Raw genomic sequence first — 22,256 nt, 5'->3', positions numbered from 1 at the left:
CTAAATTTAATCTTAAAAAAAATGATTAGCCCAAATTTATTTAAAAACCCAAACATTATTAAAAAAAAAAAAAATCTCATTTGATAAATTTTAACTAAGATAATATTATTTGGAATAATGTTACAGACGCACAAAATCTTGTTTTTATACGTGTAAATAACATGCTACAGGATTGTCGCATTGTGCATGCTGTTAGAATTGGTCCTTCAGTTCAGCCGAGAGTGTAGGAACACAAGTGGAAAAAATCGGCGAGAGGGCGGGTGAAATGCAATATTGATACATCTTTTTCATCGTTACATAATAGAGTTGATATCGGTATTTGTATTAGAGACGATTTTAGTGCTTATGTATTAGAAAAATATGAACAATTTACTTCGTTATGTGATGTGAAGATTGACGAAACTCTCGTTCTACTTTCCGTTCTTAATTGGGTGCACGGGTTGAATTTGGGTTATGTTGATTTTGAACTTGATTCGAAGGTTTCGTGGATAAATTTCATTCCAACCAGAGTGATAAAGTGAGCTGGGAGATATTATTTTGCATTGTAGAAGACTCTTTAAATTTTTATAATAACTCTAATGTGAAGTTTATTAGGCGACAAACAAATGAGGTGACTCATAGATTAGCTAAGGCTGCCTGATATATAGCTGGTCCCCAAATTATGGTTGACATACCTTATTGTATTGAATCCCTCTTGATTAATATATGCTATAAGTGCATTTTTTTCAAAAACTAGGTAAGAACATCAAAGTGCACTTGTCATAACAAAATAACAAAAGAATTTAAAAAATAAGTGACTCCATCACTTATTCACTTGTGATTTATCATTTATTTATTTAAAAATGTTTGAATCATTTTAGTTTTAATTTTTCAACATATTTATATTAAATCTTAAAAGTAATAAAATAATTAAATTTACTTTTTTAATGTTAAAATTTGATTCTATCCCAAATCAATATTGACTAATTTTGCAGAACTACTTAGTAGTTGCCAAATGACCATGTTCCTTCGTTGTCCTTGGTTGGTGAGGTTTTTTTTTTTTTTTTTTGTTGACTAAATCCTGGGTTGGTAAGTGATGAACCAGAAACAAGTTCGGCCCAAAATTGTGAGTTATTGCCCCCATCTTGATTTTTTTTTCCTTCCATGCTATCCATTTTTATTTTACTCAAATTCTTAGAGATGACAACAAAAAATGGTTTTATACAATTCCTAGTTTATACAATTTTCTTTGAGTTTATAAAACTAGGAAGGTTTATCAAAAAAAAAAAACTAGGAAGGTTGGTGAGCATTTTCAAAGTACAACTTTCTTTGTAGGCATAAATATTTGTAGACATTTTCAAAGTTTAAATATTCCATGTCGAGCAGCCATTCGTGATTACCTTTAAAATTTTTTGATCTCTCCATCTTTGTTAATTTTCACTTTTTCTAAAAAAAATTGTTCATATTTCTCTATCATTTTCAAAGTTACATTTACCTACTTTTCTTATCAATTAAGCATTTAAATTATCAATTTGTTCTATTATTTTACACACGTTGGTTCTAACAATCCAATTAGTCCATTTTTTACAAAAAAAATAAAATAAAATCACATTCATGTACATCAAATCCAACACATATTCAACAAACTCACGGTACTAATTAATAAATATACAATGGTAAAATATCTACAAATAATATGATAAAATTAAAGTGACCGCATATCTATATCTTTGAATCTACAACGTTGATACTCAAATCGTTGATTGAATCTATAATTGGTTCAAGACGATATTTTAATAAAAATCAAATGAACACTACAATAAAGATAAGAAATAAAACAACGTCGCACAAGACGATGAACAACACAACGTCGCGCTCAAACGACAAAATCACGAAGAACACAAAAGAAAAAACTTAGATTTATGATAAAACAACATATTTAGATTAAAAGAAGGAAAAAAAATGTAGAATGGTAATTTTTATTTTTACTAAAGAATGGTAATTCTAGGCCAAAAATATCCAAAATCACTCATCTCCGATAAATAAAGTAGAAAGAGAACTTAGAGAGTATGAAGAGTTTCTCTCTCTTAAAAAAACTAGAACCAACTTTCTCAAGTCAATTAGTCCATATTACAACATTACTGATATCCATATCGTTACTTTTGAGTTATATCCAACATCATCTACATTAAGGATGTCAACGGAATAGAGAATTGTCGGAAGATGCTCCTCCGATCCTCACCCATCTTCATCCACGCGGGGAAAAAATCTTCAAATTTGAAGCCTCGAACATATAATCCTTACAAGGATCCCTATTAACAAATGCAAATTTACATCCTAATCCATAGTGAAATAAGAGTTGTGGGATTTACATATAAATAATACTTTATTCGATTTTTTTATAAATAACTTTTAACTTTTCAGGTTCATTCAATAATTAATGTATTTAGTTTATATTATAGACTAAATACATTAATTATTCATTGAATCTAAAAAATTAATTGATTCTTATAAAAAAGACGAAGGTCGTACTTAGCTTTTGATTCGACATGAGTAATTAGGAATGAAATTTAAAAGTTGACCAACAATTTCAGGAAGATTTTTCTCTAAAATCCAAAAACAAAAAAGCCATGTGCAGCACTAAAATACATTCAACAACCCAATTACAGTACAGTAGCTCTTATCTTTTGTCTTAATTATAACCAACAAAACCAATTAGAATTGCACTTAGTCATGTGCTCTCTCCACTGTCAAAGTTCCTTTCACCAACATTAATAATTTGCTTATTCTATACTCTTTCGTGATGCTTTCTCTCGTATACTTAATTAATTCCCTATACAGGTACTCTGCAGGGCCGCCCCTGTGGGTGTATAACGTGGCCCGTGGGTGTATAACGTGAGTCACTGTACATGGTCTCAAATAATTAGGGGTTTCTAATTGTTTATATCGATTTATTAAAAAATTTATATATGTAAAAAAAATTAATAATTTTGTTACTATTAAAAATATATATATTTTTTTTTTGGTGAGTACTATTAAAAATATTTTATTACTTTAAAAAAATAAAAAATTTAATGGACATACTTTTAATTTTATAAGTAATTTGCGGTTGTTTCTAAAAAAAAGAAGCAACATTATAAGAAAATTCTTTTTTTTTTCCGAAGGAAATGTAAAGTTGATAATGATATTATATTGAAGATGTATTTTAATGTTATTGATTAAAATATGTCGCTTTTAGATGTTATTTACTATGATAACTATTTTTTATGCTATTTACAATTTAAATAGAGAATGATTTTTTTAAAAAATTATATTTTTATTAAAGATACATTTTTAATTTTCAAATAGGGCCTCCAAATATTCGGGACCGACTCTGGTACTCTGTCGCTACAAACTTTCATTGACTTACTAAAATACAAAGGAAACAAGAGAGGAAAAGATTTAGTACTTCCTCTAGTATTAGCAAATACTGTGTATTAAATTACACGTCGTTGAGTCTTAATGACATATCATATTATTTTTAATTTCTTTAAAATTTGACTTGACTGATTTATATGATATAAACTATTAATCAAACGGTGGATTTTGTAAAATTCGTATTTATTATAATGACATCATTAACTTGTGCACCATGAAAGACATGATGCACTTGTGCATGATAGAATTGGTCATCGTTGTTGTATACACTTTATTTTTCTTTTTTGATAAAATGTTGTAGACATTTATATAACTATAAGTTAGATAATAAGGTTAGCCCATTAGGTAAATTTTAATACGGATCACTTAATCAAGTGGTCCATGGTGGACCAGTCGTGAATAACATTATAACGAATACAAATTTTACAAAATTCCCCGTTGGATTGAAAGTTTATATTATATAGATCATCCATAGAAAAATTTAAAAAAATTGAAAATCATTTGATATGTTATTGAGACGCATCAAGATTAACAATTTATTAATTAACGTAAATCTTGATGGGTCTCAATAACATATCAAATGATTTTCAAAAAAATTTAAAAAATTTATGGATGATCTATGCGATATAAACTTTCAATCTAACAATGAATTTCGTAAAATTCATATTCCGTAGATTACTTGTCCACGGTGGATCACTTGTGAAGGTGGTCCACCGTAGCATTAGCCAGAATATTATACAAATAAAAAATAAAAAATCTCATCGAAAACTTTCATGGTCATGTTATATAACTATAAGTTAGATAATAAGGTTAGGATGTTATTATGTCAAAAAAGGTTAGGATATTATACAAATAAAAAATCTCATCGAAAACTTACAGCTATTAGAAAATATAGTAAGGGTTTTACAGACGTAAAATCTTTTTTACTTTTTATAGGGTAATTAATTCTTTTGCGTATTTTGTATATACTTCTATTACTTCTATTACTTGTATCATTCTTATTTCTTACTTTTGTCCATTGCAATTCTATTGAATATCCACATCTATTATACTTATCCAAAAGTATGAAAGAACCATTCACATGAATTGTTAGACAGTTAGAGAACGCAAATCCAAAAACAAATATCGGTTTGTGTCAGACAAAGTGTTGTTGATTTGCGTGTAGGAACAGATAAAAACATCCGATATTGGCGCTTGATAACACCCGTTATTACATACAAAAAGTGACTTAATTCAAGGTAGTTTAGGAGGAAATTTGGGTCTTTTGCCCTTTGTGGAGAAAATACATGAGAATGAAGTTTACTTGCAAAGGAAGAAAAATGGACAAAATGGAAGTAAGTCTAGAATTTTTGTTTGGGGCGAAAATGATGTCGCCTGGGGTGAAAACTAGGGATGACAATTTGACTCATACCCATAGGGTATCCGCAAAAATTACCCACAACGGGTAGGGTAAAAACCCGCAAAAATGAACGGGTATGAGTGCGGGTACGGGTACCTTAGTACCCACCCCGCCCCATACCCGCATAATATATATTTATTTATTTTATTTATATTATTATATTATAATATATGTAAATCAATTTAAAACAATACAACTCTACTAAACTATTACATATTTTTAATAAAAATGTTTATTTATAACATAATATAAAAATAATGTGAATATTTAGCGTAAATATGAACTTTAACATAAGGTTAGTAATAATTTTGTTTATAATTTTCATTAGTCAATATTAAAATCTTTGAATTTTTTTTAATTCTATTAAAATTATATGATATTTTATAATTGATCAATTTTTTTTTTAGTAAAAATGCAGGTAACGGGTACGGGTATGGGTACCTAGGTACCCATAGGATATGGGGACGGGTGCAAAAGTTGTTACCCACGCGGGTATGGGGATGAGTACAATTATTTTTTCAATCCGCGGGTATGGGGATGGGTACTATAGTACCCTACCCATAACCTACCCATTGCCATCCCTAGTGAAAACTGTTGTGCCTGGGGCGAAAATCCTGAAGTTGTGGAATAAAAAGCTGTCTGAAAAATTTGCTTGGGGCGAAAATGTGAAACCATAGCCATCCTAAAGAAGTTGTGGTTTCGCCTGGGGCGAAAATATTGTGCCTCGGGCGAAAACATGTTCCTGTTTGATGCTGGAAGTTTCGCATGGGTTGAAGAAGTTGCGCCTGGGGCAAAGATAGTTGTTAAAGTGACCCTTTTGTTCATCTATAAAAGGGGAGCTTGAAGAAGTGAAAAAGGTTCGAAAAATTGGTGTAAAATTGAGTACTATCTCCATTGTTGAAGCTTCAAGCTCATCATCCATCACCATGCAAGCAAGAATTCATCCATTCCTTCATCTTTCAACATGATCTATTCTCAATTGGATCTTGTAAGTCTCACGATCATGTGTAACTAAATCTTCATTGGTTGGATCCTTTAGAGGAATTTGATTCATGTGATTTGAACAATGTAATTGTAATCGAGTTCTTCAATGATTGTATGGATTTGATGTTAATAAATTAGTCTTGTAATGCTATTCATATTTTGATCACATATGAGTTGAATTTAGTCTTCAATTTATTATAAAAATAGGAATTGAATTTAGACCTAAATTAATTGTTCAATGTTCAATTCATCTAAAGATTGTGAGTTGTTCATTGTGATTCTTGGATTAAAGTTTTCAAAACCTCAATTGACCATAAATCTTCCTAAGAGATTAGGGATTTATGATCAATTGGGAGGATTAAGAACCAAGAAATTAAACTTAATCAATGCGCGTTAATCTTTCATGACATCAATGAAATACTAGTACTTCATTAGGACTCACTTGATTACCAAATTCCGTGAAATCGAATGAATCGAAAGGGATCCAATAGCCTTCCCAACCATTGTGTGAATCAATCATTTTACTCTAATCGAATTTTTGAATTCAAGTATACATTGCACGAGAAATCCCCCCAATGTCTTTTCTATTTTTCCCAAGTAAAAGTTCCAATTATCTTGTGTGATTTGTCACAATTCTCGAGGGATCGACAATCTTATATAAAAAGTAGTCTTACTCACATTCACACACTGTAAAACTCATAATTAGAAGGGAGTGACATTGAGGTTTCCTTCAAGAGCAAAACAAGGATAATGAGTGCTTTGATGAAATATGAAGATTTTCTATCATGTTAACTTTTATAGCACTACATAGACAAGTTAAATGAAATCTCATGTGAAGGATGTGTGGTTTATAATAAGTAAAACGTTTACATCATTATTCCACCAATCACCAATGTCTACAAATTCTACTATAAAGTCTTTGAACCAAATTTGCTTTTATATATCAAAGACATAATTAGCTAAAATTAAAGGGATACATTATTGAAGCCATGGCATACGAAAGAAAAGGAATGGTGCACATTACACAACCTAGTAGTACGTATATAACTTGTGATAGAAGAATCCTCTATTTGAAGTTGACCAATTGATACAGAGTGGACTAAGTGGAGGACAAAATGATACAAAACGCCAACTCATTATATTGATGGAGTCCCACCTTTCAATCTAATGCATGCATTTTCTTTGATGTTTGAAGTCCTCTACATTGATCTCTTGTATTCACCTATACTTTTAAAGCAAGCTTGTGGTTAAAATGTTGTTCACATTCTAGTTAGTGGAACAACAAAACATGTATAGAATGAGTACAAATTCACCCAAAATAAAGAAGAAAAAAGAATGAGTACAATGCTAATGTTTTTAGATGTGTCAAACAAAACTCAAGTACAGGACTGTTGGTGCCTTTCTTCTTTTTTCTTTGCTGAAAACAACATTGCATTAATTGAAAATAGCTTCAGACCATACAATAGATGCATAAGTTCTGGGACATTTCCCAACCAACTTTTGGATCCCAGAATTCTAACTACTCCTGCCAAGTTATGAGTTGCAATGTTATTAGCTCTCCTATGCAGGACACTTTACTGACCCTAGTGTTACACATAACTGAAAGTAAATTAAGCCAATCTACAATAACATTATCTATCTCAGCCAATTTCCGTACCATAGAGGCATTTGACAACTACCTTTGCATCAAGTTCTCATACCTTTGTTCCTTGGTCAGATTAAGACACCATCTCAGCCCTTCTGCTTCGGCCAGAGTTGGGGAAATGCTGCATAAAGAACCTTCCCTCTGTGATCGGATTAAATAAAATAATTAACAATTAATAGTCATCCAATGTTTCTTATTGTTTTTTATTTTGTCTTGTTTCCAATGTTAGCCAATTGAACTGTTGAGCCTCGAGAGTGTCACAACCATCAATTTGATGGTGAAATCCAAAATGGTATTTCAACTTTAAAGATGACATAGTACAGTAATATTAGAGGTATCTTCTGAAAATAAATCATTGCGAGAGTAAAAAGGGACATTAAGGAGGAAGAGAACCACAAATGTTCAAATCATTGAGAAGAATTTGTGCCACACTGCCACCTATACTAGCATGCATACTTGGGGAGACTTTTAGGGTCTTCTACCTACCCCTATATGATTTGATGCTTCACTAAATAAAATAAAGTTCAGACTTCAAACATATATCTAATCGGTTGTACATATATCTAATTGGTTGTGCGTATTTAAATTCACGGTGAAAATGGCAGAATTATGAGCCACATCAATTTTAACAGAAGCTACACTTTAGAGCTTCAACAAGATAACGGTGTCCCAAATTTTTTTGCCTAAATACTCATCCAAACATGTGCTTCATTAGTCCTAATTCTTGAGCAGTTTTACACAAAACAATTAATAAAATAATAAAAACCCTGTAAACTTCATAGCATGCCACCAGCAATGAGTATGCATTATTGAAGTTAAATTTTAAATTTTTAATCACCCTTTTTTCAGGAATTAAAGTTCTAATTGCAATCCATGGACTCGCAAAAAAAAAAAATGTCATCATCCATAGATTTGTTTTTGCCTATGTTTGGCAAACCCACAGTGATACCAAACATGTTATGAGGACAAACATCACTCATAGTCCTAGTATAATCCCACCATCATTTACTTTTGAGGCATTATTTTACCAGTCATCATAATACTACTTTTAACATGTAGAAGAACAAATACTTCACTGGCATTAAAGAACATGTGTCTTTCCATTAGGGAAATAAGAACAATGTTACTAGTAATATACAAGTTGATATTTTTGTTGTTCAATACACTCTCATGATACTTGGAGGCAATTTTATAATAAAGATTGATTGCAATAGAAGATGAACCAAAAACTATATACTATAATTGATGCCTAGTGTAGTGTACCGTGAACCAAGCCTTTTTGCTAAGTTCTAGAGTCATGTAAGAGTCACCTCAGTACTGACTGTCCCACCGTCCACTTCCACATGCTGCTACCTTTTTCTCATATCTCAGTTTCAACCACTAATTTGCTTCTTTTCATTTTCCTAGTAATGCCAATCATGCTATACAATAAGTCAACTATACTCCCTTGCTTGTTACTGCTATATATACTTGACATACAATAGCAACAATCACCTTGAGCTCACTTCCATAGTCTGAATTCTGACCTTTTCTTGTCTAAATTAAATTTACTATTGATTGGAGAAATGGAGCATATTAATAATGAGGAAATTCCATCAGCACCAGCAACACCAGGCACTCCTGGTGCACCTCTGTTTGGTGGGTTTAAGTCAGAGAGAAGTGGGAATGGTAGTAATAAGTACAAGAAGTCCCTCCTTAAGAATTGTAAATGTTTCGGTGTCCAAGAATGGACCTTAGAAGATGGAGCTCTACCCACCGTCACTTGTTCATTAATGCCACCTCCTCCTCCTGTTCCTCTCGCAAAAAAGGTATATATAACTGAATTATATTGTCGGTATTATTATATTGTTTCTGTTATTAAACACATATAATACAACTCTGTGTATTTATATGTGTGTATGCATAATCTAATCTAATGTAATCAATGCAGACCATATTTCATTGACGTGCTAAGTAGTAGGTAGTAGCCATTGATTAATCCAAAAATACCTGTGTTACAGATAGGAGCTGAGTTTATAGGGACATTTATTCTGATGTTTGCTGGGACAGCCACTGCTATTGTAAACCAAAAGACAAACGGGGCGGAAACTCTGATCGGATGTGCTACCTCGACTGGTCTTGCCGTTATGATCATCATCCTCTCCACCGGCCACATCTCCGGTGCTCATCTCAACCCTGCAGTCACCATTTCCTTTGCTGCATTAAAGCACTTCCCGTGGAAGCATGTAACTAAAGCTTTTCCTTAATCATTTGGCATAATACACTAATTAATGTCGTTGAAAGAGACATAAATTAATTAAAGCCGTACTTAATTTGCACATATAATAATTATAAGCATGCATATACATATGTGTATAAATATAAATAAATAAATTATAACTGCAGGTGCCTATGTATATTGGTGCACAAGTTTTGGCATCAATATGCGCTGCATATGCTCTCAAAGGGGTTTTTCACCCTTTCATGAATGGCGGAGTCACTGTTCCTTCCGGAGGATATGGCCAAGCTTTTGCTTTAGAGTTCATTATCAGCTTTAATCTCATGTTCGTTGTCACTGCAGTGGCCACTGATACAAGAGCTGTGAGTATTTGTTCCTATCTATAGCAACTTTTAGCCAATAAATAAACAAATTCATTCAAATTTTGAAATAAAAAAAGTCAAGGAATACGAAGGATGGGGAATCCCTATACTATCACGCTTGAGGATACCACTATCCAAGTTAAAATATGAATATATATACTTGGATGGTGAATGAATGCTCTACACGTGATGAGCAATTAACAAAGCCCACGATTGATGATTATGCAGGTAGGAGAACTAGCAGGAATTGCGGTTGGAGCAACTGTGATGCTCAATATACTCATAGCAGGGTATGTCTATGTCCCAACTCTCCCCCTATCCCCACTTCTCATGATCATAAATATGATGGTGCACTGCACTGAACTGAACTGCAGGCCAATAACAGGAGCATCAATGAATCCAGTAAGAACTCTAGGTCCAGCTATTGCTGCAAACAACTACAAAGCCATATGGGTCTATCTATTAGCTCCAATACTTGGAGCTCTAGGCGGGGCAGGTACTTATACAGCAGTAAAGCTGCCAGAAGAAGATGATAACGCAAAGACTAATGCTTCTTCAAACCACCCCAGCTTCAGAAAATGATGATGATGATCAACTTCTCCTGTCTCCATGCTCATCCATCATCATAAAACAACTTAAGACAGACACTACACTACATGATGATTAATATTTTGAAATATATATATAATATAGATTTTGTGTGAAAAGCAAACAAGCAAAAATTAGAAGCATTTGGCATGTGCACAAATTAGGTGATATAAATGTGATAAGGTGTAATCAATGTATCTATTAAATCAAGGGTGCGTTTGTTTAAGCTTTAAAAAAAAATGATTTTCTATTGAATTGAATAGTATTTACATACCTGAATTGAATTGAATTGAAATGAAATGAAATCAAACAAGGGAGATTCCTTGGGGATGAGAGGGAGAGCGAGAGGTTTTGGATCGGAAGATATAAAGAGCGAAGGAAGCAATGAAGACACCGATTATATCAGCAATAGCGTCTCTAAAGGAAGCACCGGAAGATCGGAAAAAGCCAAGGTGATCGGCAGCTTCTTTGGCGGCGCCGGCAAGGAGAGAAATGAGAGATGCGATGGAAATGGCGTGGCGGCGGAGGAGGAAGGGATTTGAATTGAGAGAAGAGAGAAAGTAAAAAAGAAGAGTGATTGAGAAACACATTATCATGTGATACAATTTGTCTGCGCCTAACCATGGATCGTCTTCATCTTTCACCTCCATTCCCTTCTTCTTCTTCTTTCACAATTCCAATTTTTTTTGTTTCTCTTGTTCTACGTTTTTACTCATCTAATTAGACAAAAGCTTGGTTATAGTTACAACTTACCAGCTCTTAACTGATGCCAATAAGCTAATCTATCTATTGAGAATTTATAATGTTGGGTAAAATTGATTGTTGAATTAGGTTTTTAAGTTTGTTCTAAAAAAATCACAAGTATTTAGGACCCGTTTGGATTAGCTTATTTTGAGGTTATGCAAACAGCTTATGCTATATAAATTAGGTTTTATGCTATTTTATAAATTCACACCAGTGAAAATTGTATTTTTATACGCTATTTTATCATAAATTATCTTGACAAACTTGTAATAATACATAAAAATTGCATAAGCTCAAAAATAAGTTAATCCAAACGGGGCCTAGTAATAAACTTTTTCACTAGCTTATAGTTTTTTTAGGTGAGGTATACTCTACATCCTTCATAATTTTAAGATATTTAACCATCAACCAACGAGAACAACTTACATAAGTAGATTTCGCATGCATATGGTTTGTTCTATTTTTATAACTTTATTGTTAAAAAAAGAAGTTTGAATCTATAAAAAAAAAAGTTTGAATATACTCGGTAAACTTGTGGGATCTAATTGTGGATTGCGAACAAAGGAGAGCAGATTCTCTCGATTGGAGAATTTGTTGAATTTTTCTCCGGTTAAATTCTTACCATTAAAACATTCCATTTCCAAGTTTTTATATTTGCTAAATGCATTCAAAAGTCTTTTAAGTTTCATGTTTGTAACATTTAGATCCTTTAAGCTTTTTAAGTTTCTAACTTGTTTGTTGCACAGCTATCCTTCCGATTAATCAAAATGTGTCATTTTCATCAAAATGTTCAGCAAGACAGAAGTCAACGTTAACCGCCACATTGTATCAAGGTAACTGGAAGGGTAACATTGCAACAAGGTTTTGTAATGAATGAAAACTGGAATGCTAAAAGTGCAACAAGTTCGAAATTTAAAGGACATGTGTGTTAGCTAAAAAAACTTAAAACCGTTAACTAAAAAACTTAATTTTTCTTACATAGAACTGGTCATAAAACAAAAGCTTGAGTGAATAATTAAAGCTTTGTTACAAAGTCGCCACAATCAAGTTGTACTCTAATATTATTATGCTTTAACCCATGTAATATTCTAGTTTTGCAAAAGCTAGCTAAACTAGCAAAAAGCTATTCAGGACATAATGAAGTCTTCTTTGCCAAAAGGCTTACATGATAAGTTTGGTTGTTGAGTGTATGGCAAGAAACTTGAGCAAGGTAGTTAAAAGAAAAGCAATGCCTCATGGCAAAGAAGAGAGAATGGGTCTTCGACGGCAAACACTGTCCTGTCTTTTCTCTACCTTCGATCTCTCGTATTTCCCTATTGTCTTCTTTAAGCACCTAGTGGGCTGGGATGAAAAAATGGCATGGTTTCAGAGAGTGAAAGGGAAAACAGAAAGAGAGATGAAGTGAGAAAAGGTAGAGAAGATGTAAAAAAAGATCGATCGATGTAAGCAAAAGAGGCAAATGCCTTGGGAAGGTGATGACAATGAAGGGGTGGCTGGCTTAAACGCGATACCTTGAAAACCTACGTAAATGAACAATCAAAAAATAATTAAAGATAAGTATATAAAGATTACTAATAATAACAATTTTAAAATAGTAAGCATTCTAAATAGATGACAAATGGTAATTAAACTTGCTAAAGAACTCTTTTATTTTATTATATTCTATGATTTGGATGGTTAACATTTCACTGGATATGACAGGAGGAAATTTTTTCAAAGTTATTTCTGTTTTTAAATAAAATGGCAAAGAAAGGAAAATTGAAGAATTGGTGTTGTTGTTGTTGTTGTCGTCGTCTGTGGTGTGGGAGCAGACGGCGTATCTTTATCTCATTTTCATTCCCACCCAAACATCATTCTACGATCTCAGGTTCAATTCTCCGCATTCCTTTTTTCTTTGATAAATTATGTTTTTTTCATGTAAAATTCGAAGATATCATATTACATTTTTCTCGTATCTCAGTTTCAACCAGTAATTTGCTTATTTTCATTTCCACAGGCCAATCATCCTAATAAAAAACAAGTCAACTATACACCCTTCCATACTTTAATAATTAAATCTACCATTGGTTGGAGAAATGGAGCATAATAATAATAACAATAATAATGAGAAAATTCCATCAGCACCAAATGGTAGTAAAAAGCATAAGAAGTCCTCCGGCCTTACATGTTTCGCTCCCCAAGAATGGAACTTAGAAGATGGATCTCAACCCCCCGTCACTTGTTCATTAATGCCGACCCCTCCTCCTATTCCTCTCGCAAAAAAGGTCCGTGTATTCGATGCAGACCATATTAATTAATTTCATTGACGTAGTAACAATTGATTAATCCAATCCAAAAACACCTGTGTACATACTTACAGATAGGAGCTGAGTTTATAGGGACATTGATTCTCATATTTTCTGGGACAGCCACTGCTATTGTGAACCAAAAGACAAATGGGTCCGAGACTCTGATTGGATGTGCTACCTCTAGTGGTCTTGCTGTTATGATCATCATCCTCGCCACCGGCCACATCTCTGGTGCTCATCTCAACCCTGCGGTCACCATTTCCTTTGCTGCATTAAGGCACTTCCCGTGGAAGCATGTAACTTTCTAAAGCATGATTTTCCCTAATCCTTAATTATTAATGTGCTTGGTTGAAACAAACAAACATAAATTAATTATAATTGCAGGTGCCTATGTATATTGGTGCACAAGTTATGGCATCAATATGTGCTGCATATACTCTCAGAGAAGTTTTTAACCCTATCATGAGTGGTGGAGTCACCGTTCCTACCGGAGGATATGGCCAAGCTTTTGCTTTAGAGTTCATTATCAGCTTTATTCTCATGTTTGTTGTTACTGCAGTGGCCACCGACACAAGAGCTGTGAGTATTTATGTTCCCACAGTAACTTGCTGATAAAGAAACAAATCTATTCATGTTTGAAAGAAAAAAGTGATCAATGATGCTGAATCCGGATGTAATCACACTTAGGGGATATCATGGTGAATGAATCATGTAGGCGTGATTAGAAAATTAACATAGTCCGCGGTTGATTGATGATTATGATTATGCAGGTAGGAGAACTAGCAGGGATCGCGGTGGGAGCAACTGTGGTACTAAATATACTCATAGCAGGGTATGTTTATGTCCCAACTCTCACTTCTCCTTCTTCCCCGGCCCCCTACATTTACTTCTCATGAACATATATATGATTGTGCACTGCACGAAACTGCAGGCCAATAACAGGAGCGTCAATGAACCCGGTTAGAACTCTAGGTCCAGCTATTGTTACAAACAACTACAAAGACATATCGGTCTATCTAGTAGCTCCCATACTTGGAGCTCTAGCTGGGGCAGGTGCCTATACTGCAGTCAAGCTGCCTGAAGAAGATGATGTTAATGCAAAGACTAATATTTTTTCAAACCACCCCAGCTTCAGATCAAACCAACCCAGCTTCAGAAGTTGATGATCAACTTCTCCCGTCTCAATGCTCATCCATCATCGACACTTACATGATGGTTATGATTATGCAAGCAGGAGCAGAGCTAGATTAGGGCTGCGGAGGGCCGCGGCCCGTCCCAAAATTTTCATTTTTAATATACATATTTTTGTTAACTATTATGGTATATATACATATATATTACCATTAATTTTAATTACAACATTGCAATGGTAAGTTGGTGCTGCCTATGATTGAAATGTCGTGTGTTTAATTCCTGTAGGCTGCCATTTCTACGTTTAATTGCAACTTTTTTTTAAAAAAAAAAATTGCTATGTTGCCACGAGAAACAATAATAAGAAATCAGATGAATAATAGTTGTGGTCAAATTATTTTATTTTAAAGGAGTGGTCAATATCTAAATAATATTATAGAGATCAAATTGCACGGTGACGTTTTAGCGTGAATAAAATTTATATTATCATATATATAATTCAAGTAAAATTTTAAGGAAATCTAAATTAATTTTATATGTTATTGAGATTCATTAAAATTATCTATGAATTTAGACGTTATTAAACTGTGCAATATTATTTGAATGTTAATGACCTATGAATTTCTATATTGAATTTATCTTTTTTCAATAAAAGAATCCAAGCTTCGTTGCAATCCACCCAAACGTGCACAAACTAGGTAATATGGTGCGTGTAATATAAATGGCATAAGGTATAATAGTGTATGTATCTATCTATTAAATTACAGCAAGCAAAAATCAGTGGTGTTTCAGTTTGTTTCATGCAAATAAAATATCATTCTCTCGTTTTTTTAGGGTAAGATGGATAGTTCAACTGATTAAGTTAGTTGACTTAAGGATTAAGAAGTTGGAGGACTCAAACTCAAACCCTGACGATGAGAAAAACTAATATACTAACAATTTACCATTAAAAAAGAAAAATCTCTCTTTTCTTTCTCCTTCCATGATTAAGGTAAAAGATATAACCGAAAAGCACCAAATATTTATCTCTAATTACATAGAGAGTAACCATTAGTAACAGAAACAAAATTTAAAAGAACTGGCGGTAATCAACGTCAAATACATACGAATTCAGATAAAGAGTGCGCGTCTATTTGAGATTTTTTTAAAGAAAAAGTCTATTTAAAAAAAAACATTTTTAACCTTAAAATAAAAAGATAATCATAATAGCTTTACTAAACTTTACTTTCTTTTTTTTTTTAAACAAAACTTTACTTTTTTTTAAAACCAAGGAACTTAAAATAAAATAAACCATTTTTATAAAAATCTACATATACTTTCTATTAGTGTAGGAGTTTCATTTTTTTTTTTATAAAAAATATTTTTATGATAGTTACAAAACAAACTTTAGATTTTTATAATATAAAAATCTCTAAAAAAAAAACTCTTTATTTTTTAAATCATTTTTATTAAAGCTTAAACAAACACATCCAATATACTTGAAATTTGAAAGACTGCAAATTGAAATGACACAATACATAGACTCATCAATATCTTGCAATATCTAATACACACAAAAAAAAAGGTAGAGTATAGAAGAAAACAGAACTGAATTGAATTAAAATGAAATGAAATCAACCGAAAGAAATGTGAGGTAGAAGGGATACGATAAGATTAGTGAATGTTGACTCAATAGTGGCGGATCGTGAGCTCCCATTGAAAGGGAGAGACGGTCCTTGAAGTGAATGTTGACTCAATGGTGGCGGATAATGAGCTTCGATTGAAAGGGAGAAACAGTCCATTAGAAGGAGCTTTGATTAGTCAAATCAAATCCGACAGTTATTGGATTTAGAGTGGGAAATGATGGTGAAACACTCATACCGTGAGGTGTGAATAAAGGCGTTGACATGCTTGCAAATATTGGTTGTAATATTAATACTCATTATTTTTTATGAGTCTTATCGTATAGAGTGTCAACATGTTCCGTCAACTGAGAAGTTCGAGATATCGAAAACTCGTGTTAGTCCAATGTAATTTTCTTCCCGGGCTTAAACCATCTTTGTTATGTATATAAAAAAAACTCATTAGTCCAATCATTTGATTATATTGTAATAGATATATGTTTAATTTCTTATCCATAAATTATAACTCAATTGATAGTAATGCCGAAATTGTTAGGTCGGACATCATGATTGAATTTCGAACCCCGATCTTTCTATTTTGTGTGATGAGGCTCGGAGCCATATTGATAATTGTAATTTCCCACCTCATAAAAAGAGGATCAGAATCAATGATAAATTTTCAATTTCCTCTATTAAAAAAATTTAATTTTAATTCGTCATAAAATGAATAAGTTCGACTAATCAATTTTTAGTCAAAAAAAAAAAAAAGGAAAGTCTGAATATACTTTTTCCATGAGAGAAATTAAAGTAAACTTGTGGGATCTAATTGTGGATTAGGAACAAAGCAACCCCTTTTTATTTATTTATTTATTTAAATAAATTTAATTTTAGTTTTAAAATGGCAAAAAATACAAAGAAAGGAAAATTGAAGAATTGGTGTTGTTGTTGTCGTCGTCGTCGTCTGTGGCGTGGAAGCAGACGGCGTATCTTCATCTGAGTAATAAACAAACCCATATCATTCTCATTCCACGATCTTCAAATTTTCATCTTTCTTTTCTTTCTCATCCATGGAGGTTCAAAGTTGGGATTCCCTTCGCAAACAGGTTCCATTTCTTCACATTTTTCTCTTTTTTCTTTCATTTCTTTCATAAATTACTTTTTTTTTTTTCATGTAAAATTCCAAGATATCATATGGGTTTGTGTAATTTAGAGACCCCTCATCCGAAAGTTTCGATTTTTTTTTTTTATTGGGTTGTCGGTGATTTATGATTTATGCCTTAAATATGGTTTAGGTTTTGAAAATTGAATAAAAATTACATGGTTTAATGGAATTACATGATCTTGTTATTTGGGGGTGTAATTGATCTTGCTTAGTTTATCTAGGGATCATGATTATCTTGTAGTTTTTGATTCATTGGGGAAATAAGTTCTGATTTTGGTTTAATTTTCAGTTTTAATTTGCTTTGGAAATGTGTGCTTAGATCCTCTGTATAGCCATTGCAGAATTTAAATTGTTTCTGTCTTAAATCCAATGGTTCTGTAGTGGTTGCTTTGGATAATTTCCGATCCTTGATTTGTGTGATCTACATAGCATTGAATGAATATTCTTCTGTTTTAAGTGCGGTACAAGATCGATAAATATTTATCTTCATTCGACTTAGTTGAATTCCATCACATTGTCATATGAAAATCTAACACGAGAGGATTCATTCTTAGTGGGTGATGTAAGAAACAATTCATGACATTGATTTCTACTATTCTATGTAATGTATACATTCAGTGATAAATGATCGAATACAAACATGATATTTTACTTTTATTCTGGTGGATAAAAGAATGATAGAATACATACAGGATTGTCTTGAAAGGATGCATGCATTCAAGTTATTTTTATCGTTTTTAGGTTTACTAGTTAATGCATTACATACTGTATTTTTGTTTTCTACAGGCAAGAAAACTTGAAGCTCAGTTGGATGAGCAAATGGTTTTATATCGTAAATTGGTTTCAACAAAAGTCTCTAAAAATGGTGATGCAACAGAGAGTGATTTGGAGTCTTGGATTGAGGGATTACTTAACCAGCTCAAACAAGTAAATTCACAGATGCAAGCTTGGGTGTCCTCTGGTGGGTCAGAAATGGTTTCTCATACTCTGAATAGACACCAAGAAATTTTCCAAGATCTCACCCAGGTATTCTATCGTACAAGCTTGGGCTACCCCTATCATTTTGTGTTAGCATATTACTATCATGTAGTTGTGGTTTTATTGCATTCAATCTGAGACAGTCTTGCTTTGTACTCAAATTTATGATCTCCTTATGTTAGGAGCCTTTTAAAGAATTGATCGAGTAAAATAAAAGATGATTTTTAATGATTAAATGTCTCTCCAAGGGTTTCCCCTTAAAACTGAGTGAGACAACAATAAAGCCTTTCCTCATTAGGTGGGGTTGTTTACAGGGTAGTTGGGTAGGCTACATGGATCAAATGATACCATAAGGTCCTGTAACCGACTAACCATTATGAATCATATCTATAGATAGACCATTTTACTCCAAATCTTTCTTAATGGTCGAACAAATAGATTTTCATGGTCTTTCTCTACCTTTAACTAATGGACTGTCCTCCGATCTACCCTCCTTACCAAAGCTTTTATGAGTATTATCAACACACACTCAAATCACCTAAGATTTGATTCTATGATATTTTCTACAATAGGAGCTACACCTAGTTTTTACTAATTATATGATTCCCAGACCTTATGCAATATTATATTGTATTACACTCAATGCAACATAGCAAGTTTTATGCTGTAAAATTTATTTTCCTTCAAGCTTCAGTAATAGTCTTTTTTTTTCTTTTTTTTTTTTTCAATCACAAACCGCACCTAATACATTCATACATTTCATCCACCCTGTTTGGATTCTATAGTTGACATCTCCCTTCAACTGAGCCACTTCTCTGTTTTTCCAAACTAACAAATCTGAATCCCCTCTCCCATCCACCCTCACTCTTATTTAAACTAAACCATGCAACGTTTTAACCTCTCCTTCCAGCTACCTAATTGTTCTAACTAACTATTAACACATAACGGTAACTGACTTGCAACAATTTATTTATGCTATTTGCAATTGTCTAACACCCTCTTATTTCATATCCAATGTCTTTTAGGATGTTATTGCTAGTTGATCTAGAAGTTCTAACCCTTACAACATTATTATTTATTATTACTGTTATATACTTTTTTTATCTTCTCCATCAGGCGGTCTACTCTCATGCTTTTTGATGTTCTGCTTGTTTTTATTTTGATTGAATATTTCCTTCAGATTTCAATATTTTTGTCCGAAGCTTAGAACTATAAGACACTAACTTGTTAGATGTATTTTAAATGCAGGAGTTTTATCGTCTCCGGTCTAGTCTTAAAGCTAAACAAGAACATGCTTCACTACTTGATGATTTTAAAGAGTTCGATCGAACAAGATTAGATTTGGAAGAGGGTGGAGGTTCTGAACAGCAAAACCTCCTTAAAGAACGTGCATCTATCAGCCGAAGTACAGGACAGGTTGTTAACATGAAACAGTTTTTTTTTATAAAGTTCTGTTTCCTTATTAAGATCCTTCCACCAGAGTGCTTTAGTTATTATTTATTATGTACTTATATATCGAGATATTATGCCCATAAAATTATGTATGTATTGGTGTTTAATTATATTTGATATATGCTGCTCCAATGCCATCTTTAGTCTGCGGCATGTGCCAAGTTAATGGACTTCTTTTCCAAACATTCCTGTAATTTTCATCTGAAGTTCTATCTTTGATGTCTGATACACAGCTGGTTGTACTGTTTTAATCTGTTGAGCACATTTTTGTACTACAGATGGACACTGTTATTTCACAAGCACAAGCAACACTCGGAGCACTAGTCTTCCAGCGTTCAACTTTTGGTGGGATCAATTCAAAGCTCAGCAACGTGAGCAGTCGCCTCCCAACGGTATGATTGTTATTGAAGTTTAAGTAAATTTTTAATAAGGATGAAGATAATGTCTGAAATACATTGATAAATTCCACCTTTCATGAAATCAATAAATTGTTGAAAATAATTCGCTCTTACTAATTCTGAAGTTTTATTTTTGCGTAGGCAAAAGAAAAATATTTCTATGTAGCAAGTTTTATCTGCCTATAATGTTGTTTAAAGTGTTCTGTTGCTTTATGACAGTTTTTTTTTATCTGCCTATAATGTTTAAACTTTAAAGTGTTCTGTTGTTTAATGACAGTTTTTAACAATGTTGCAGGTAAATACTATTCTGTCAGCAATAAAGCGGAAAAAGTCGATGGATACAATTATACTTTCCCTTGTTGGGTCCGTATGCATTTTTCTTATTTTCATCTACTGGCTAACCAAGTAAAAAGTTGATGTTTACCGTGTTCGTAGCTTGGCTTTATTCTATTGTATAATTGTCTATTATGTTTGATTGACGGTGGCCCTTCATGTGAGGCAAAGCCTAGTAAAGGTGAATATGTGAAATGTATTTTTTTGACATCAATGTATAAAATTATATGCGTTCCAATTCGTAGTTCGGATAATAAGAGGCGTATAAGATGAAATAAACATGTGCAAATACTGGTTTGCCATACTTGTTTAAGGGCTTTGGATAAATGATAATGCTATGCATTCTCCAACTGATTGAAAGGAATCACGCATGATGATTACTTATTCCCCAAATGTTTGGTATAGGTGAAATAGGAGGGAAAGAAGTTGCAGAAAATCAGTAAACTTCTCTTAGTTTGGTTTATAGATTAGAAAATAGAAATAGAATTGTGCTAAAAATTGCAGAAAAGAAATCATAACATAAGAATAATGGAATGGTACATGTTGAATCCCTTATTCATTTACAAATATTTTAGAACTCTTAGTTTAAAATAAATATATTTTAAAAAAAAAGTACCCTCTTTTCTTTCTCTCTAATATTTCAGCCACAGCTGGTTTCATGACAATAATGGAATGTCATTTGTCCAATGACATCATATATTAATATAACCAATGTAGGATTTGAAGGCCACTAAGGGCTTTTGCAATTAAGCACACAAGTAGTGTATTTCTTCTTTGTAATGAAATAAGGAAAATGTGCTCATGGACACTTGTTAAGGAAGAAATAAGTTAAAAACGGAAAACAAAAGAAGTTCAGATAGCACATAAACTACAATTTAATACCAAAAACTGTTAACAGAACTAAAATTATTACAGTTCAGAGTACTACTTGAGAACAGAAATGACATTAATTAATTAATTAATTTTGTCTTCAAAATAAAGGTGATATGAAGTTAAAGATTGATGGTCCAATCGTGGCTAAATGAGCGCAGGGAATTGAGTGGAAAACTTTATCTATCTGATACATTGCTATCAGTTGGCCACTTAGTCTGGCATAAATATGTATGTACATAAATATTTTTTTTGAAGAAATGTACATAAATATTTAAATTAGGTGTCTATAGCTAATAATGTTTGAATAACTTCAAATCTTCACCCACCAATTTGTCTGCTTAATTGGATTATGTCAGTATCCATATATGTTCAAGAGTAATACACACAGTTTGATGTTGACATATTTTAGTTGAGAGATCACTTTGACAAATTAAGTGTACATCTTTATACATGTGAGATGCTAGCTCGTTGGTAAGATCTTAGCCACGTAACTTTAAGTTGCTGAGTTCGAATCCCCTCTGAGATAGTTGTAAAATGACTATTAATGCCACTTAGATAGACGTACACTCTGACTTTCTTGTGTTCTTTCCTTAAACATGTTCACCAGAGAATCTATCTCGAGTGGCTTCAAGTTCACCACATGTTTATCATATATCTGTCTTAAATAATAGTATATGCTAAATAGGATTGAAAATACATGCATT

The 22,256-nt window shown here is 32.6% G+C and overlaps 4 protein-coding genes across 5 annotated transcripts; 3 read left to right on the top strand and 1 right to left on the bottom strand.

The window, feature by feature from the left end:
* Window positions 1-8,917: 8,917 nt before the first annotated feature.
* LOC123899826 lies at window positions 8,918-11,350 on the bottom strand. The gene is made up of 3 exons (XM_045951057.1): window positions 10,867-11,350; window positions 9,414-9,599; window positions 8,918-9,212 (listed from the first exon to the last, which is right to left on the bottom strand). Exon 1 carries the CDS (start codon window positions 11,240-11,242, stop codon window positions 10,898-10,900), a length of 345 nt encoding a protein of 114 aa, XP_045807013.1. The 5' UTR covers window positions 11,243-11,350; the 3' UTR covers window positions 8,918-9,212; window positions 9,414-9,599; window positions 10,867-10,897.
* Window positions 8,990-10,802, top strand: LOC123899825 (aquaporin NIP6-1-like). Of its 2 annotated transcripts, XM_045951056.1 has the most exons (6): window positions 8,990-9,232; window positions 9,425-9,649; window positions 9,810-10,004; window positions 10,233-10,294; window positions 10,379-10,588; window positions 10,620-10,802. In XM_045951056.1, exons 1-5 carry the CDS (start codon window positions 8,990-8,992, stop codon window positions 10,584-10,586), a joined length of 933 nt encoding a protein of 310 aa, XP_045807012.1. In that variant the 3' UTR covers window positions 10,587-10,588; window positions 10,620-10,802. The 2 variants fall into 2 exon arrangements, with proteins under 2 accessions (XP_045807012.1, XP_045807011.1); XM_045951055.1 differs by having other exon boundaries at window positions 10,379-10,802.
* Window positions 11,351-13,140: 1,790 nt separating the features above from the next.
* LOC123899824 (aquaporin NIP6-1-like) lies at window positions 13,141-14,852 on the top strand. Its single transcript, XM_045951054.1, has 6 exons — window positions 13,141-13,203; window positions 13,333-13,600; window positions 13,696-13,920; window positions 14,009-14,203; window positions 14,395-14,456; window positions 14,556-14,852. The coding sequence occupies exons 2-6, from the start codon at window positions 13,412-13,414 to the stop codon at window positions 14,785-14,787; spliced, it is 903 nt and encodes a 300-aa protein (XP_045807010.1). The 5' UTR covers window positions 13,141-13,203; window positions 13,333-13,411; the 3' UTR covers window positions 14,788-14,852.
* Window positions 14,853-17,197: 2,345 nt separating this feature from the next.
* LOC123899823 (Golgi SNAP receptor complex member 1-1) lies at window positions 17,198-20,992 on the top strand. The gene is made up of 5 exons (XM_045951053.1): window positions 17,198-17,459; window positions 18,305-18,544; window positions 19,745-19,912; window positions 20,227-20,340; window positions 20,642-20,992. Exons 1-5 carry the CDS (start codon window positions 17,424-17,426, stop codon window positions 20,753-20,755), a joined length of 672 nt encoding a protein of 223 aa, XP_045807009.1. The 5' UTR covers window positions 17,198-17,423; the 3' UTR covers window positions 20,756-20,992.
* Window positions 20,993-22,256: the final 1,264 nt, after the last annotated feature.

This window comes from Trifolium pratense, linkage group LG7 (assembly GCF_020283565.1).
Source record: "Trifolium pratense cultivar HEN17-A07 linkage group LG7, ARS_RC_1.1, whole genome shotgun sequence".
NCBI lineage: Eukaryota > Viridiplantae > Streptophyta > Magnoliopsida > Fabales > Fabaceae > Trifolium > Trifolium pratense.
Note: the sequence above shows the minus strand (reverse complement) of the source record. Positions and strands in the feature narration are given on the sequence as shown.

Excerpts from the sequence above, each read along its gene's own strand:
- LOC123899825 (XM_045951056.1), top strand. The coding sequence starts at position 8,990 with ATGGAGCATATTAATAATGAGGAAATTCCATCAGCACCAGCAACACCA. Across the intron at positions 9,650-9,809 it reads AGCACTTCCCGTGGAAGCAT|GTGCCTATGTATATTGGTGC; the intron begins GTAACTAAAGCT and ends TTATAACTGCAG. Across the intron at positions 10,005-10,232 it reads TGGCCACTGATACAAGAGCT|GTAGGAGAACTAGCAGGAAT; the intron begins GTGAGTATTTGT and ends ATGATTATGCAG.
- LOC123899826 (XM_045951057.1), bottom strand. The coding sequence starts at position 11,242 with ATGGAGGTGAAAGATGAAGACGATCCATGGTTAGGCGCAGACAAATTG.
- LOC123899824 (XM_045951054.1), top strand. The coding sequence starts at position 13,412 with ATGGAGCATAATAATAATAACAATAATAATGAGAAAATTCCATCAGCA. Across the intron at positions 13,601-13,695 it reads CTATTCCTCTCGCAAAAAAG|ATAGGAGCTGAGTTTATAGG; the intron begins GTCCGTGTATTC and ends ACATACTTACAG. Across the intron at positions 14,457-14,555 it reads CTAAATATACTCATAGCAGG|GCCAATAACAGGAGCGTCAA; the intron begins GTATGTTTATGT and ends ACGAAACTGCAG.
- LOC123899823 (XM_045951053.1), top strand. The coding sequence starts at position 17,424 with ATGGAGGTTCAAAGTTGGGATTCCCTTCGCAAACAG. Across the intron at positions 19,913-20,226 it reads TCAGCCGAAGTACAGGACAG|ATGGACACTGTTATTTCACA; the intron begins GTTGTTAACATG and ends TTTGTACTACAG. Across the intron at positions 20,341-20,641 it reads TGAGCAGTCGCCTCCCAACG|GTAAATACTATTCTGTCAGC; the intron begins GTATGATTGTTA and ends ACAATGTTGCAG.